This window comes from Sabethes cyaneus, chromosome 2 (assembly GCF_943734655.1).
Source record: "Sabethes cyaneus chromosome 2, idSabCyanKW18_F2, whole genome shotgun sequence".
Taxonomy (NCBI): domain Eukaryota; kingdom Metazoa; phylum Arthropoda; class Insecta; order Diptera; family Culicidae; genus Sabethes; species Sabethes cyaneus.
In genome coordinates this window covers 209,183,476-209,203,193 of record NC_071354.1, presented here as the reverse complement: position 1 = coordinate 209,203,193, position 19,718 = coordinate 209,183,476, and the positions used below count along the sequence as shown (strand labels likewise).

Sequence of the window (19,718 nt, the reverse complement as noted above, 5' to 3'; positions counted from 1 at the left end):
GCGATAAGCGTCACATAGGCAATTCTGATGACGCGGCACGATTTGAATCGAAGACGCAAACCGCATGCTCACGAATTGCCTATATAGAGGCGTGCTACTCGTCACTTTTACTCCATACCAAGAGGGCTTTTAAGCGTTTTAGACGCTGTAAATATGCAAAGCACGCTGAATATTTGCGAGCCAACTAGCGTTAAAGTGTGTGTTGCGTATACATGGCGCGTCTGTTTGTACGTGCCTTATAGACTCGGAAACTACTAAACCGATCGGCGAGAAAATTTGTATACAGGAGTTTTTGAACCTGGGAAAGGTTTTTGTGATGGTTTGAAACCCCCCCCCCCTCTGGAAGGGCGGCTACTATGCGAATGAAACACAAATTTCCTCATAACTCGATAACTAATCAAACAAATGGAACCAAATTTGGCATAAGGGAAGTTTTTGGAGGCAGGTTTTTTTTTTTGAAGGTTTGAGATCCTTCCCACCACCAAAAGGGGAGCTCTCACACACATAAAACAGAAATGTTTGCATAATTCAAAAATTAATCAAACTCGACAGACTCTTCCATGAAACTTTAGTCAATAACAAGACCACCAAAAACTGCCTATAGTAACACTAAATGATTCAAGGCGAGTCGGCCAAACCTCCGAACTTCGAAACGCTTGGACAATTCTTCATCAAACTTGTGAAACGTATTCCTTGACATAAGGGAATCAGCCTTCGGGATTTGACAAAGGGGGGAGGGGGGTTGACAGGGGGCGGTCCAAATATTTAAAAGGGTTTGTGTTTTTCTTGCATTTAAATACACTGATTGTTCAAGGGACTGCAAGAAAAGAGGGGGGTTCCACCGAGAAAGAATATATGTAAAAAACCTTTGTTTTGTTTCCTTTATAGAGATTTTCACAGAGCAAACCGATGCTTAATTCGCTACGTGATGGAAGGGGGACCGACAGGGGGAAGCGGTTCTTCATCAAACATCTTTTTTCGAACACACGTTTTTTGACATAAAAGAATCAGCACAAGGGGGTTTGACAAAAGAGGGACCCGGTCTCTTATAAGGAGAGAGAAAGGTTCAAATGGGTAAAGGGGTGCGTTTCTCTTGCATTTGTAACGATACCAGTTGTACAAGTGGCTGGATTTCTGAAAGGAGAAATAGTGTGGCCATTAACAAGGAGGAAATAAGGATTTGTGTCGTTTTATAGGACCTTATTTTATTTCCATTAGTCTTATTTAATCCAGTCGATGTGATTTGATGTGTCGCAAGATGAGTTATCCTAAAATACAAAAATGGCCCCAAAAACCGGGTACCGGATGTTCCAGGACCAAAGCTGATGTGGCCATTTGCCTTCAAAATGTCTTTATTATACTTTAAATAGTCTTATGTTATCAAGCTGACGTAATTTAACGTGTGGCAAGATAAATCATCCTAACATTCAAAATTGTCCTCAAAAACCAGGTACCGGATGTTCCGGAACCAATGGAAAAATGGCCGTTTGAGTCCAAAATGTCCCCATTTTACTTTCATTAATCTTATTTTATCAAGCCAATGTGATTTGATGGGCCGCAAAATAAATTATCTCAAAACATAAACATGTTTCCCGGGACCTGGTAATGGGTGTTCCGGAACCGACGCAGAAGTGGCCATTAGTCAACAAATATCCCCTAACATACCTTGGGTGCCAGTTTTTGGCCATAGCTTTCAAACGAGGTAAAGAAAACGAAATTCGAATTGAAAATGGATGAATGAGAACAATTTCAAAACTTGGGTCGTTTCGACCCCAATGCATAATATGTAACTTTTTTCTAATGCATTAGGAAGGTTAAACAGATGTACAAGTGACTGAGAAACAAAGGGGCGCTAAGTATGATCGGGGAATCAGTTAGGTCTATAAAATTAATAGATTCATTGCAGTTTGACAAGCAATCGTATGTACGGTTGCTTGTCAAACTGCAATGAATCTATTAATTTTATAGACCTAGCTGATTAACAGTTTTATCAGGGCTTTACAGCTAGCTATAAGCGTGCTTTGATTGGTATCCTCTTGGTATTGCGTAATATCCTAATAAAACCAGAAGTAATGAATAATACCGCAATGAAACCTTTATAAAATTCAAGTAGAATAGAATTATGACTTGAGCAAATAGAGCCGCCGAAAAGGACCGTCTCCCGGCAGAACTCTGCAAAAATGGTCAAGAACCGCTAGCAATTTCATGAATTTGGGAGGAGGAAAAAGATGCATAAAGAGGAAGGAATCTTGACTGACGACCGTGCGGTGATCGAAAGGTGGAAGCTGTGCACCCATGCACCTTCCAGCATTGGACAAAAGGTAGGAGTCACAACGACAACTTGTTAAGCGTAGCTACACAGAACAGAAGTGGAAGTCCGAACGATTCGGCAATCAAAACTGGTAACAGAGTCTTTTTTGTTTTCATTTTTCTTTGGGAAGGTTTTCGCATAGAAGCGAATAACAGCAGTATAAGCAGAACGCTCGCTGCCAATCGCATAGCAGCTTTCACATGCGTTCGTGTGCATTCGTATGCGTTCGTGTGTTTTCGTGGAAAAAAGTGACTCGCCACCGCCAGGTTCGCTAGTATCTGTAGAAAGTAGCGTGTACGTGTTTGGATTTCTACTTCCACTTCTGTTCTGTGGTAGCTACCTATTATTCCCACCCCCTTCCTTTCCATTCTTTCCCCGCCATTCCCAAAAATCCTTCATTACTTTCCCTTACCGTCCCTTCGTTTGCTTCCCATCGAAGCAGCACTACGATGAACGGCGGGCAGGCGGAAGACCATGATTGCGTAGGAAGGAACCATATTGGTGTAGCAGGCAAATTAAAATGGGCTCAGACAAATTGGCCGGCTGTCTGCATCAACCGATTGTCAAGATTTGGGAAACGAAACGACTACCGGAGGAGTGGAAAGACGGAGTTTTTAGCCCTATCTATAAGAAAGGCGATAAGCTGGACTGTGAGAACTACCAAGCGATCACTATCCTGAATGCCGCCTACAAAGTACTGTCCCAAGTCATCTTCCATCGACTATCGCCATTAGCCAATAGATTTGCAGGAAGTTATCAGGCCGGCTTCATGAAGGGTCGGTCTACAACGGACCGAATCTTCTCCTTGCGGCAGATCCTTCAGAAGTGCTGTGCATTCCGAGTCCCCACACATCACTTGTTCATCGATTTCAAAGCCGCATATGATAGTGTAAACTAACAAGAAGTATGGAAAATTGTGGAGTTTTTCGAGTAAGCTTACTAGACTTACCATGGCTACAATGGATGGGATCCAGTGCTGTGTGAGAATCTCGTGTGGATTGTCGGACCCATTCGAATCTTGCAGGGGTCTTCGACAAGAAGGTTTCTTGCCTACTATTCAACATTGCGCGTGATGGTGTTATAAGACGAGCGAATCGAAATGCGGGGCACGATTTTCAATATATCCAGTCAATTTGTCTGCTTTTCTGATGACGTGGATGCTGTCGGTAGAACATTTGAGGCGGTGGAAGATCAGTACACCAGACTAAAACGTAAAGCAGAGAAGATTGGGTTGAAGATAAATACGTCTAAAACGAAGTACATGCTGGCGGGCATGACCGAGGGCAGCAGGGCCCGCTTGGGCAGTACCGTGGTAATCGATAGAGATGAGTTTGAGGTCGACGAGTTCGAATACTTTGGCTCACTGGCAACAAAGAACTACGATACCAGTCGTGAGATTAAAAGGCGCATTATCAGCGGAAGTCGGGCCTACTACGGACTCCGCAAATAGTTGCGGTCGAACAAGCTGAGCCCCCGTACAAAGTGCATACTGTACCAATCGCTAATTAGACCGGTTGTCCTCTACAGGCACGAAGCGTGGACACTGCTAGAGCAAGAACTACGAGCACTCGGAGTTTTCGAACGGCGGGTGCTAAGAACCATCTTTGGCGGCGTGCAAGAGAACGGTGTATGGAGGCGAAGAATGAACCACGAGCTCGCACGTCTCTACGGCGAACCCAATATTCAGAAAGTGGTTAGAGCTGGACGGATACGTTGGGCAGGACATGTTGCTAGAATGCCGGACAACGATCCGGTACCGGAATCCGGTACGAACAAAATGAAGAAGGGCACAGCGAGCGAGGTGGCAATATCAGGTGGAGCGAGATCTGGGTGCCCGCGGAACTGCAGATCAGCTACCATGGATGAAAATAAATGGAGAAATTAGACAATAGAAGGCCCTGTCATAAGACCTTAGACCGATTAAGTAAGAAAGGAGGAGGAAAAACTATTGGAACAGTAGATGGGAGGTGTGGTTTGTCCCAGCTACAAAAAGAGTGATCGGCTAGATTGCAGTAATTACCACGGCATTGCGCAGGTCAACGCCGCCTTAAGATGCTCTCCCAGATTTCGTTACGTCGTCTATACCTGGGGGACTTTATGGGGGCCCGTGTTACTACGGATCAAATGTTTACTTTCCGACAAATCCTTCAGAAATGTCGAGAGTACAACGTGCACACGCATCATTTTTTCATGGATTTCAGAGCAGCATACGATACAGTCGAACGCGAATAGTTATGGCAGACAGTGCAGGAACACGATTTTCCAGATAAAATGACGCGGCTGATCAAAAATAGCCTGGGTCGAATGTTTCGATGGCACTCACGACTCCTTTCGAATCGCACAGAGATTGGTTAAGGTAAAAGAATGAACATACAGGACAGTATGTTATTCAACTTTGCTATTGAAGGTGTGATCCGATGAGCGGGCATCGAAACGAGAGGATTTCAGCAAGAGTCACGTCGCAAGAATGTCGGAAACCCCGCCGAAACTAGGAATAGAGGGGCCCAACGTGCTAGATGACTCGTCCAGGTTGAAGCCAACTTACGTGTGCCGAGACGCTCAACGAATTGGCGACGAGTAGCCCAGGACCTAGTACAGTGGAGACGAATTCTTGATACAGCAAGACCCTTCCCGGCTCTTTGCTGATAAAAGTAAGAAGTAAGTAAGTAAGAGCACTGTTTTAGCTTACAATTGCACTGATTCTTACATTTGATTTTAATTATACGTTGTATCAATTCAATTTCCGAACAACATCTTTAGCAGTCGGAAATTTACTAGTTCGAAACTAGTTCACCTACATTTTGCGATTCTATCAGAGACAACGTACCTCTTCCGTTCAGTCACCCGGATTTCTTTGGTAGACAAGTGTGAGAAAATCGCTAAACATATGCAACGAAGTGCACCACCCTGCTGAGCTACATAGGAACAATAAAAACGATGCGTAGAAAACAGTTTCCATCGCAGCATATGATTCACCTGTGGTCATGTCTGTCATCGGGTGTATCGCGAACGTGATGCGATTAGCAGATCTACGCTCCTGATCTGCTCCGTGCTCGAGGTGCGCTAAAGTCGTGTGGACTGGTCGTACAGCAGGAACTGTAAGTCAATAAATCGAGAAAACCCTTGAGCTACCGTTAGCTCACCACAGCTGATTGAAATGCCTCTAGCGTCCTTAGTATAAAACGCGCTGGATGTGGAATCGTTAATTACTTTGCTGTGTGTGCGTCCTCGCGCTAATGGTGATGAGCAGTAACCAAAGAGTCATCACAACAGCAGCGCAGTGCAGCGGTGCGGTAAATTTACGTTTTTCCCTCCAACTATTTTGCACCATTAGCATGCGCCGCACGCTCACGAGATTAATAAAAATGGAAAACAGAATAATGGACTAACGTTTTTGCGCACTGTCACTTTTATTTGCGTGAAGACGCCTTCTGCTTCCCAGAAGCGGATCGGTTTTTAATGAAATCACTCTACGAAGATGTGGGTTAGTTAAGCCGCCGCCCGGTAGTTAAGTCCTCTGCCAGTCCCGGCTTTACCGATTAGGAAGTAACGATGTGGCCCGTTTTAATGTTTGCTGTAACAAAGCAGCAGTTTCCATTGCACTGACAGCTGAATGCCACCATCGGGTTTAATTTATTGAATAATGTGTTTAGACTGTGGAATGTCAATGATTGATTGCGCCGTTTGATTCAGCTTCTTTTTAAAAACCCATTTGTTTTTAATTAGATCAACGATTGCATCAATGTCTATTTCGCTGACGTTTTAATTGTGTCATTCAATCGTTACGCTTTCTACAGCAATCCGAAACTAGTTTGGGCTGATCAAACTATAGTTTTATTAGTCCCACTCAAGTGCAAGATTTCCGTCGACCTTACCGAGCTGGCTGTTAACCTTCAAATAACAAAAACTAAAAACAAATCACTTTCGCGCCTAACTCGATTAGGAAGCAAACTTTCGGAAGCATGTTCCTATATCGCAATAGCAGTGGGTCCAAAAATAAAAACACCTGCCAGCCAGCACCGCCAGCACCTTCACCTGCATCTATCGACCGTTGTTGGTGAATGCCGACATACCAGACCGGCAGAATTTGCATAAGTGTTTTGGCTAATCTACGTAAGCATGAGCCTGGCTGCGCTGCGGCACGGAATCGATCGACTATTAGCTGTTCGACTACGCAGTGTATCAATAACGAAAAAAAACATATCCAATGTTTTGCGATGGACGACTTGATAGATACTATAGTGCCCAGTGAAATTAATAGCACTTTTTACTTTAGACACTGAGTATGGTAACCACGTAATGTCTAGTGTGTAGAAAGGGAGAATTATATCAGACATACAGGATGTAGGGGTTGTGCAATCTGGTACACTGGCTGACTATGGCTGAATTGGTATTTTATGCTTAAATTGGACTAGAAATCTGCCAACCTATCATAAATAACAATCATTCAAAATTGTAAATTTGCTTTAGTTTGTTTTACCTTGAGAAAAATAAGGAAACATTCATTCATTTTTGCTAGCTTCTGTATTATGTTTATCCTTCGAGTTTTCTCTTTCAAGTGAAGAACGGGGAACTCCGTACGAAGTCGATCTTCAACGACTTCTTTTGTTTTTACTAAATAAACGTATGAAAAATTGAAATTCGTAGAAAAAAACCTGCAATTCCCTACTAGGCATGTTGAAAAGTAAAAATGTTTTTGGCAAAATTGTAGGTTACAAGTATGTAATCAGACAATTTTTCGTTTAATTTCTATTTTAAAAAGATGTCACAATTAGTCGTTTTCTTTATCTGTGTATTTCATAATACCGAAAAAACTAGCCCAGCATAACAATTATTTGGCTAAAATTGATATAAACAGGAAACTCGGGAATACCGTGAACAAATACCAAGTCCGTGAGTATGAAATCCTTATTAAAACATTTTTTGACTGGAAAATTGAGTCTAACCCAGCAGCTAGACAATGGACATATTGAGATAAATGATATTGCGAAGTGCACTGTTGTGAACTCATAACGCTGGTAAGCACCGCCGACTAGGTACTCATCCAGATCCAGTTACGCCGGTTGTCACCGATGGCACAGGTTTTCGTAAGGAATTACCAGGTGGGCTCGCGCAACTACTAGATTTTTATCATCCGACAGATCTTGCAGAAATGTCGGGAGTGCAACATGCAAACGCATCGCATCTTCTATCCGGCTATATTTGAAAAAATTTAAAAAATTTGAAAATTTAATTTATTAATCTTCGACATCGCACAGACATAAAACTTATCTCACTAATTAAATATTACAGATTCTTAGCCTAAATACATTTTTTGACAATCAAAAATCGAACAAGTAATAAATATCATTAAAATCTTTATTGATTTTAAAGTAGCATACGATACAGTCGATCGCGACCAGGCTTCAGTTAACCGATTTCTTGCCGGATCTCTTCAAAATCGAGAGCCGCAACGCTGTTATCGTTTATAGGCACTCCTAGGCCAATTACGCAACTTCTGTTCTAAGGCCGTTGAAATGCTCATCGAATAACTGCTCCACCTGTCATTCACCTCGCGGTCGTTCGTGATTAGGTGTCCCTCCTCGTGCCTCAAACATCAGACTTCGATGTATATCCTTTACGAGATTGGTTCACCTTCTCACCTCGCGTCTCATTAAACCGGAATAGTTGTTCTAGCTCTTGACGATGTCTGTCCTCTTGCGCTATTCCTCCTTAATTATCCATCTAGGCAATGTTCAAATAGTTTTCCGTAATCTAATAAGCAACTGACTGCGACCATTGAACTCATCAAACAGAGCAAAGTTTGGCTTATACCTTAACTACAATCCTTTTTGTAAAAAGCGGCAGTTCTCTCAGTTCATCCGCGATTTACAATTTATAATATTCAGTTCAATTCTTGTCAATGCAAAGTTTGCTGGGTCAGCTAGTATTATAAATTTATATACCTAGCAGAAAGGCAAAAATGGTAACAAACACTGAATCATTCAAACGATTGCCGGTCGCTAGTTACAATTGCAATTGTTTCCCGCCTTTCTGACCGAGTGAAGGCAGTAAAAGTCTTTGTCTTTAAAGGTTATCTGCCTATTCCATCCACTGTATGTCTTCTTATAAGCGGATCAAATAGACCATTTGCTATCAATTCGAGCAGGAAGTCATATCAAAAGAATATTATCTTACTTTATATCGTATTGTGTTATGATAATGTATTTTGTTATTACTGTTGCAGTTGAAAACTGTAGTATTCGACGGGCGATATTCGCTTTTATTCTGATTCTGTGTGTCGCAAGTAGTGCGTTGTATTCGCATAATGATGCGCACTACTTGCAACATACTTGCGACGTACTTGCTATACACTTAACAAGTATAAAACCGAATGTCGCACGTCGATTGTTACGGTTTTCAAGTTCAAGTAAAGCTGTTGCAGAAGCGTCAAAAGGGGTTGGGCAGACTCGTAAGCAGACACACTTGTATGCATTCTGGGATTATAAGAATTTCTTTCCAGTATTAGGATCCTTTCATGTAATTACCTATTTCGCTGCACTAGCTTTAAGCCATGTGATGGTTTGTTTGTTAGATGAGCGCAACATAAATATTGTTGCAGACCTTCAGGAATTTACTCCTAGTGATACCGGTAGACTACTCACTCCATCATCTTGTCTTACATTCATATGATGCCGGTGTGTTCACAGGCTCATGTCTTTAAATTTATCACATAATGAAATGAAATAAATATTGTTACATTGAGTTGATCGAAATTAATATTGTTAAAAATAGAACAATTTCGCTAACAATCCTTTGTATCAAACATAATTGCGTCATTTGAGTTTTCATCAGTAGGTACATCTAAACTCTATGTATCATCCACGATATTCAATATTCTTTATACAATATTTCACCAGTTCATAATAAATAACCCCGACCAGGTCCTACCAAATTCACAACGTATCCTACGTAGCATGAATATTTGGCTAAGTCGACGACGTAGAAGCGTTCCCGGCCAATCTGAATTTAGTTTCTTTTGGCTGTTATAATAATAAGAAACGCTGCAGAAAATTACACATTGGATTTTTTCTCGTGAAAATTTGGGTAGAAGTAGTTTAGAGTGTATTGTTTACATTGTATTTTTATCGCTGTCAGTTTTTAGAAAATTGGAAAAATGGCGTCACTCGAAAAGGAACGTCGCGAATTGATTCTGTGCAAGCACCTACCTGCAAAATCCTCAACTCTATCACCGGCACATCGGAAAACAACTCGGAATCGTGCACTCAACTACGAGTCGTGTAGTTAAATTACAACAGAACTCTGAGCACCGAACGGAAGGAGAAATGCGATCAGAATGGATGTTCTTTTAGTGATCACCATCACAAGCGTGTTGTGGAACCGTTTAAGGAGAATCCCAATGCTTCGGTCAGCCAAAAAGTTGAATCTGTCCAAGTCTTTCGTTCAGAGAATCAACGAACGGGAGGGTCTGCATACGTACAAAGCACAGAAGGCTCCAAATCGTGACGAACGGTAAAATACGGTGGGAAAGTTACGGGCCCGGAAACTGTACACACAGATACTGACGAAGCCTCATTGTCTCATCACGAGACTTATGTCAAGGCGGACTTCTAGCAGCTTCCGGGGCTACTGTTCTTCACCGCCCAGCACTAGTTTGTTATTCCGGAGGAAATAATGAAACAGAAACTTTCAAAGTTCGCCAAGAAATACATGTTTTGGCAAGCAATTTGCTCATGTGGCAAACGGAGTGCGCCGTATTGGGGCTGTAAACGGGCATATCTACCTCAAGGAGTGTCTAGAGAAGCGTCTGCTTCCTCTGTTGAAGCAACACGAGGGCCTTACGATATTCTGGCCGGATGTAGCTTCGTGCCACTATTCAAAGGCGGTCATAGAGTGGTACGAAGCCAATGTGGTTACTTTCGTACTCAAGGACTTGAAACCCCCCGCACGCACCGGAACTAAGGCCCATTGAAAAATACTGCACTATTATGAAACAGGTACTACGGAAGCATCTCAAGAAGGTCAAATCTGAGGAAGACATGAAGAAAAGTGGGTTTCCGTACAGAAGACGCCGTAGCCAGATGTTGTACCTTATGAGTAGAGTTAAGCGTAAGGTGCGAGCATGCGGTTATGGTATTGACGTTGAATGAAATAAATATGCCAAAAGCTTACTACTGGGTTATGTTTCATTGTCTGAAAGTTTGAAAAGGATCGGCCAATTAGGTAATTTTTACAGCGTTTCTTTCGTGGTGCAATTTGATGTGGGACACCCATTAATATTCATAATTTGGGGTGATACAATAATTCAATTTTTCGTCATCCAGACGAAAAAAAACCAAACTGCTTGCTTTTAAATTATTTCCAACCTATGCATTCACTTGAAAATAGTTTGGTGGAAACTCCATATGCAAGTTCGTTTTACATTTGGTATGGATCCTCATCTCACAATGCCCCCAATCCATCGTCTTCAAATGTTTTTGGGCTTTTTACATGCGGACGGTCGTCAACGTCGAAATCACCACCTTTGGAGCGACGGAATCAATCACGCAACTTTGTTTCACTAAAAGCAGCATCTTCGGAAACATCTCTAAGCTTTTGATGCGCTTCAGCAGCCGCTTTCTTCGAACGAACCATATGTTTACTACTTATGCAAATGCTTATTGGTTACCTGGGTAACCACGCCGGAAGCCATCAAACGAGTAAAAGAGCCAATTTGACGGAATACCAGATCAGTCTGGACGTAAGATGGCCTAGGAACTGGGAATTTCAGTCAACCATAAAGAATATTTTGAAAAAAAATAACTAGTACACGATTAGACTGGAAAACAGAAGGTTGCGCGAGTCGAAAGACGGCGGCCGGTGCTCAAGCGGTATGGTGATCGTGATATTCTGTTTTCGGATGAAAAAATGTTTCTGCTGCAGCATCACCATAACCAACAAAATGATTAAATATATGCAGCACAGCTTTCTGATATTCTTCGGAACAAATTGGCTGTTCAAAAGTTCCAGAATGTTTCCAGGGTGATGGTATGGGGATATTTCTGTAAAAAAATTGAAAGTTCAATTGCTGTTCATTGAACCTGGTGCTAAAATCAATACTAAGTATTACATCGATAATGTTTTAAAGAACTATTTGCTTCCCATCGTCAAAAAACGCTATAAAATGTACTAATCTGCTTCCAACAAGTTTCTGCACCGTCTCACCAGGTGCAAGCTACACAGGCTTGAAGTGGCTTCGAAGCCACTCTGCCTTTTCACCGCATTTGAATCACATGCATGGTTACATGCTAGGCAAACTAGGAACACCAGAGGATTGAGCGTAGATACTTTCAAGCAACGTTTCGAGAAGATTTGGTATGAAAGGCCACAGGATATCATGCGTGCCAGCTGCAACGCTTTTCAACAACGATTGCGACTAATTTAAGACAAATGTTACTTTACACGAAAGACACTCACAATTAAAATTTTATGCAAACGTCTTATTTTTGTAACCAATAACTTTACTGACAGTAATTACTATTCGCCCCTGTAAACGACCAGTTTCCCAATCATTTGACAAAGAAAATACCTCTCGGCAAAAACCAGCAGCAGAAACTTTGGTGAAGAAACTAATATGCCAACTCTTAAATAGCTCTATGCTAAACCTATAACCTGTGCTATAATGTTCACCATGCCATTGTCGCGAAAATGAGAGTGTGAGAGAGTAATAGACACACACTTAAAAAAACACCGAGTTCAGTAAAATTTTGTAATATTTTGGGTGAGAGAGAGTGAGAGACTGAGGGTGTGTGTGTGTGTGTGTGTGTGTGTGTGTGTGTGTGTGTGTGTGTGTGTGTGTGTGTGTGTGTGTGTGTGTGTGTGTGTGTGTGTGTGTGTGTGTGTGTGTGTGTGTGTGTGTGTGTGTGTGTGTGTGTGTGTGTGTGTGTGTGTGTGTGTGTGTGTGTGTGTGTGTGTGTGTGTGTGTGTGTGTGTGTGTGTGTGTGTGTGTGTGTGTGTGTGTGTGTGTGTGTGTGTGTGTGTGTGTGTGTGTGAGAGAGAGAGAGAGAGAGAGAGAGAGAGAGAGAGAGCGCACCGACTCATCGGAAGCTCAAGAATCACAAATTGATGTCATTTACACTGATTGAAAAGCTACCTTCGATCGGATTGATCTCAGAATACTTCTGCGTAACAGACCGTAACGCGACCTTGAGTTTCTTGTCGATTCGCTGAATGATTGAGTTCATACCAACGTGAAAGAATATTACGGGGTATGAAAGGGGGAAGGCAATGAAGATGCGTCCAACATAGCTCTAGCCAACCCAAGTTCCTATCTAGCACCTCCACGTGGTCATACCCGGTAATACTCTTTCCTTTAGATTGAGTAGCTAAGCTAGGAGGTACGATGCTGCGTGGATCCCGGTTACCTGATATCAAAATCATAGTTTTGGGCAGACGGCTGATTCACCCGGCCCCGTTTAAAAATCTACTATACAATGGACAATGGAACTATACATTGACCGTAAAACTTGCTAATAATGTACATGGATATTATTGGGTTGTTGTACATGTAGGACTGATGGAAACTCAAATGATGGCATCATTATGATGCAACTATATCTGATGCACAGGACTGCTGGTGAGCTCGTTCTATTTTTATCCAAATTAATTTCATTTCTTTATATATCATTGTAGTTTATATATCATGTGATAAATTCATTATATGCATTATATGATGAATTCATGAATACAGAGGCATCATATGAGTGGAAGACTGTAGGATGGAGTGAGGAGTCAACCGGAATCTCTAGGAGGAAACTACTAAGGGTCTGAAACAATATTTATGTTGCACTCTCAAGGATCCTAATGCTGGAAGGAAATTCTTATAATCCCGGAATGCGCACAAGTGTCTCTGCTTGTGGGTCCGCCCAATCCCTTTTAGTCCTTCTACAACAGCTTTAGTATGAAATTCATTTGACAATCAAATTTGCATCTACTGTAAGTCTACCCACATACACTGGCAGGACCTTGAACTGATAGTGTATTCCCCCATACATATATACATACATACCAACGCGGAAGAATGTTACACATTAAAGTCGGTGCATATATACCTTCACAGTTTACCAATAATTCGGGAGTGCCGCAAGGAAGTAAAACGTACTCCTTATTATTCAAGCTATTGTTCAATGACAATTAGTCAACTAGTGTATGGTGATGATGGTGATGATGTATGGTATGGTTTTGGGGAGACTTGTATTTGGAAATTCGAAACATGGAAGCTTATCGTCGGCTGTAAGCTTTACTAAATGATTTCGTTGGCTGGTTGGAGGAGAATCGCTATTGCCAAGTGTGAAGTAATAACATTTCACCGTATTTTAAAACCGATATTATTGCATTATCATGTCGACGCACTGAAGCTGAAAAGAGTTAATTGTGTAAGTGATCTTGGATTTGTTCTTGACTCTAAGTTCACTTACACCATGCCACTCTAATATCGAGAGCCACACGTCAACTTAGTTTTATTTCCAAAATTGCCCGTGACTTTAAATATCCACACTACCTGAAAGCTCTTAATCGCACTCTGGTTCGTCTACTATTGGAAAACTGCAATTTAGTTTGCTTCCAATTTTGAAACACAACTCAGCTCAGCTGTGTATTTATAGCAATTTAAATTTTTAATACAATTAATTAAAAAAAATCCAAAAAAAACAAATGTGTAACAGAATTGTTAGTTTCAATGTTCACCCACGCAGAATACACCGTAACTAGCATTATATTAGGAAACACGCAGTGAAACCCATTTTGAAAGATGGTACTAGGTTTGAATTGCAATTACCGAAATGAATTTCAAGCACAATAGTTCATCTAATTATTACCGTTATACAGCTGTGTCGAGACGTTCAAAGAAATATAACTTATGTACCGTCTATCGGTCCAAACCACCAGACCAGGCTACAAGCGATAGAAAATGTTTGCATTTTAATTAAATTACACTCTTGACATCAAGAGTAAAAGTTCCGACAGCAACTGTCTATGCACTTGAACTTCAGATGAACGAAGTTGATCTTCCATCAATTGGTTGCTTGGGTGCAGTTGCCGTGCATGGGCAAGATGCAGAACTTCGACAGTAGAAAATACCAGCAGTCTTAACAATCGCACGATTGTGCTTCACCGTATGGTGAAGTGAAACTGTTCGCGAAACTTGGAAAATAATTAACGAAACTAACGAGAGTTTTTTTGTTCAAAACTAGATCAATAAATTGTTTTAAAATTTAGACAACTTTAGTTAGGAACCAATTTTACCACATTCTACGGCATATGTATAAGATATCGACACATGCTAAACGGCAACGAGTGGTCATGCGTGCAATTGGACTGCGCAAAGACGCAGTTCGTTCGCAACACACAACAGGACTCAATTGAAATGGCTTTCGCAGCTAGCTACAGCTTTGGTAGGCTACAGGAAGATCTTTCGATCTCATAAACTAGTGTTCAAAGAGCTACCGAATGGTGTGACCAGGAGCAACTGGCTTTGATGTTTTCCGTATTGATCGCCAACGGAAGCAGCATTGTTCTGCCTAAAGATGAACAAAATGATAAAATTGTAAAACATGCACACTGAATGAGCATATTCCCACGTATTTTTAGCTGCTGTGGTATAATTGAATTCGAAAGGAGGAATATAATTTTATACATCGAGTAAACATATGAACGGTAAAAAATAATAAATTATGTAGCATATGTAACATGTATATTAAACAGGTAGGTGTAAAAAATCGCACAACAAACCGTGGAAGCGAACCATCCATAGCATAGCAATCGAAGTCAAACTTAACATCAGCATATCAGTAACTGACGAAGCAGTTTTTAATAAGCCATTAATTTCTCGGCTACCCAAATAAAATGCTCGTTGATAGGAATAACCTGCCAAACGATTCCACCTCCACGAACTAACACAATAGCTGTCTCACTAGCAATGGCTATGACGCACCACGTGAAACCACCCACCATTTTCGCGAAGTTCGTGAGTATCCGCCAAAGCCAATATGAGTAAGCCATACCCGCCTGCCTATACACCCCATACCGGTTAAAATGTTGCACTTAAAGACGAAGATGGAATCAAAACAAAACGAAACCGTCAGCCTCCGCTCCGCTCTTTTTCCTCGCTGTTCGAGCGTTTCGTCAAACAGGAGGCTCGCTGGTACAGTACCAACTCGGTTTTTCAAACTCCTCTAAGCTTGAGAGCCGATCGGGTTGAGATTCGCTCTGATTTTGCTATTTTTCTTGTAGGTCTCTCAACACATGGGCACTCTGGCATCGAATACGGCGCGACGTGCTGTGCCACACTGAGCAACGGCCGCGCGCGTAAGCACGCTTTGCCAAGTTTTGCACGGAGAAGAAAATTGCGCCACCCGCGAACGGACGGACAGCCCCGTTCAGTGGCGCTTCGGCCAGCAATCGATTCGAACGCAGTTTTCCTCTCGTCGTCTGGATGCGAAACCCCCGAAGGGGTAAGTTGTGCAAGTGAAGTGCTAAGTTTGTCAAGTGCAACTAACAACAGTGCAAATGCTAGTGGATCTCTTCTGGATCAATTCGATCAAACCGGGTGAAAATGCTGAAGGCAGATTTTTGATCATTGTGAAGAAAAGTAAAATTAAGTGACATGAAGAGGAAGTGAATTTATTCGGGTTTATAGTATTCTTACCGTCGTTGGTTTACGTATCAAAAGTGATGTAACCTGCACAAGAAATTCAAACCGATAATTTCAAACCACACGCGCTGTGAGATAGTGATTTATGCACTTCTGAATAATTTTCCATATCAAAGTGAAACGAACTCAAGCCTTAGATTTAATCGACTATGCAAACATACCTTCAATTCTTCTAGTTCCGTCATTGGTTCGATGAAAATTGCACGAAAAGCGCAGTCTACAAGTTACCAGTGCTAAGCCGAACCGCGGTCTAATTTTGACCACTATCGCCGGCGCGCCGCTATTATCGCCTGCACCGCCAACGCGAGGCTTCATTTGCCGATTTTTCTTCTGAAACGAGCCACCAAATAGCTGTGCAGCCGAACACGTCCAGCCCAGGCCAGTCGGAACCGCATGAAAATATTTGCACTTGGATTGTTTGATTTAATCAGCTCAGCACAAAAAAATGGGAAACATTTTCATGCTGCTAGTGGGGTTTTGCCTGGTAAGTACCCCTTCTGTGAGACTCCCCCGAAGCGCACGAGTGGAGTGCAGGCTTCGTTGCACCCACTGCGACTGAAGGAAAGTTGTTAATTTAGTGTGAAATTACAAATTGATTAGCGGCGACGATTAAAATGTACAACGAAACTGGGCAAAGGATGGGAACTGTTTCCGCGTTCCAGGTGGATGCGACGGGCTGTTTCTGGGGTATTGAACTTGAACTGGTGACGGTTCGTCGTTTGCTTTTTAACAAACTGTTGTTGTTAAAAAAAGACGGTTAGTTCCTTCTGAACTGCAACTACATTCAAGGTGGTATGTTAGCTCGTTTGATTAGGAACAATGTTCCAATCCTTCATAGTATCAAAAATTTTTGTTGATGCCGATGTGTTTGAACTGTTTACATACTGTCTCATAAAGGCTGATTTACTTCAAATAAAAGTTTGTTCTCAGTTCTCTTTTTTAGTTCTTGACTACAATTATGGCATAAAAACAAAAAAAATCTTTGAATTTGGATTTTGAGAAAAATGCAGGTGTTTTTAGTGCCATTCTAAATTTGCGAGCAACAAACTTTTTAAATTTCAAAGCATTCAAATATTTATTGTGCATACCTTCCGTGCTTTATTATTCCTTATTAAAATTTATTATTAAAATTGGTTGAAATGTCTTCCAAAATTATAATCTCGATAGCACCTATTTGGTCACAAAACATAATCGTGTAAATTTTTAGGCGAATCGAAGATGCACATTTCCAAAATTGATTTTTTTATTGCGCAATGAATTGACTCTGTTAAGTTTATTTATTTTTACCTTCATCGCAGATGTACATGTTTTTTTCTGGCATTGTAATTCTATTTATTTTATCCTTTTTGAGTTTTGAGTTAGAAAACTACAAAGATTTCAAAAAAAGTAAAAGATTTCAGAACAATGAGGCAAAAAATTGGAAGCAATATGAAATAAGTAAAATCGAGTCCAGGTACAAAACAGTCAATATGATCTCTCAAAGTCAAATTTACAATGACAACATTGGGTGGCATTCAAGGAACAAATGAATCTGATAAATTCAATCGGGAAAGCATTTATACAGTATATAATAAAGTTTTTCGTAGCAGTGTTGCTAGTTTTACAGCTTTTCGTTTAATGAGGCAATGATACTTTAAAAAGGCGTAAAATATATGCTAGCTGTTTGATCATAGCCTTGCAAAATGTTTTTCAGCTCTCTAATAGACATGAGTTATTACCTTCCTTGTTTATTGTTGCTAGGAGACTAATATTCCCTTAATTAATGTAGCTAATCATGCGGAAAACTGAAATGTTAGCAACACAGTTAAGAAAAACTTTGTTATATACTGTATAAATGCTTTCTCGATATGCCAAGGTATTTTTACAATGCGTAGAGAATCATTGATTCAAGAAAAAGTTATTTGGCTCTTAATTTTACATTAAAAATGGGGGATTGCTTGCTTTAAAACACTGTATCTCGGGATTGGCAAAGAATACCTCGAGGCGATGAGTGATTCTTATATAAAAAAATCTGCGAAACACGATTGGCATTTTTGAGATAAAATTGTCTTCATTGAAAGAAAAATGTAAATTTAGTTTTCAAATTGAAATTAAAAATATTTAGCAGCACTGGTGCTCAAAAATAATATCTTTTTCGGATTCCTTGGCAATTTCCTTTGAAAATGTGAAATGTGGAAGTGCTCCCATTAATCGAAGAAATGTCCGATCGGCACCAAATTTTGGATTTTTACTTTCTGACCGAAAACGAACAATCTGGCAAAATTTGGTTCAAATGCGTGAAGGTCGATTACACGTTTGAACTTTTTCTCGGTCACTTGACGTGGAACGACCCAAATATATTTGAAGCGACATTTAGTAACAACCACAGACAAACAAACATAACACTCATTGTCTCATTCTTCGCACGCTGTAATTGTAATTCAAAATACGGTGTTAGTTGGGAATGTTTCCATAATCGTCAAATTGGTGCTTTTTAACGAAAGGAGAAGGCCATTTATGAAATACTTGCTTGTTATTTATTGTTAATATTTGGGAATTTCGATCATATATGGTGCTAATGTTCACGCAAAATGTGCGTGAGAATTTTTTGTGGGATTTTCTTCAAAAAGTCATGTTTATCTGTGAAACAAATAAGGGAAAATTACACTAGTTTTACACTTATATATTGGTGGCTCCTAAGATAAGTATTGGATAACTTGAATCCAACCTGGAATCAACGTATTAACAACATAAAGTTGCTCACTCGTTCTGTATTTCAATACTGTAACCGGCGAAGTTTTTCGCAATTTAAACAAGATTTTATAACAACATAGAAAAAGTTTCAAGTGCTGCTTGGGATATTTAAATAACTGGTTTTCAAAGATTGCAAAATTTTGATGGCGCGTTGTTTTTATCCACCTATTATGAAAATATGCACGGTAAATTTATTGCGCATATGGTGCACTACTGCGGAAATTGCTGAAAACTTATTATTTATTCTCTCGGATATTTCATTATAGTCGCTATAAACCAAATCGATCAGGATTATCTGGCAGTAAAAATTTAGCTTTTCAGCTCATGAATGTATATTTTTAAATTAACAAAATTGACTACCTGATTTTGCCTGTTGCTTTATTGCTTTGTAGAACAAAGCGAAAAGCTTTTTAAAATTATGGCAGTGACTGTCCAGCAGTGAAAGCATAATCGGGTTTTTTGCTACTTTCAGCAAAGCGTGATAAAACCACTTGAGCTTATAACCTGTTTTATTATAAAAATCTTCTGGATCACTTGATCGGAAGGTAGTCTTATAGCGGACGTTAGCGGTTTTATGAAATTGATCATGAAAACGACTAGAGGAACGTAATAAAACTTAAATTACTCCCCAAGCAGTGAAATTTACAAGACTGAATGACCGATGAAAGCCCCGAAAACGCCGTTTGCTATTTTTGAAGCAGTGAAAAGCCACTATGTTGGCCCGATTTAGCTTCATGTTACTATTTTAAAAGTGTGTTGGAGTGGTATGAGGCTAAGTCGGTGCATTTTGTCGCCAACGACATGAATCCATTGAACTGCCCAGAACTACGTTCGATTGAAACTTATTGGACCATGGTGAAACAGGAGCTCAGAAAGACTAAAAAAATGGAAAGAACATGCAAAGAAGTTGAAAAAAATGAAAAAACCTGAACTAATCCACCTAACGGTGACTTAGCCTATCTGCTAAAATAAACTTTTAGTATA

The 19,718-nt window shown here is 40.5% G+C and overlaps 1 protein-coding gene across 1 annotated transcript in view; it reads left to right on the top strand.

Annotated features, from left to right (window-relative positions):
* Positions 1-15,780: 15,780 nt before the first annotated feature.
* The window catches only part of LOC128735035 (uncharacterized), a 66,237-nt gene continuing 62,299 nt past the window's right edge, over positions 15,781-19,718 (top strand). Inside the window, exon 1 of the mRNA XM_053829495.1 lies at positions 15,781-16,485. Coding sequence (XP_053685470.1) covers positions 16,447-16,485 — 39 coding nt within the window. The 5' untranslated portion in view covers positions 15,781-16,446. The remainder of the gene's footprint in view (positions 16,486-19,718) is intronic.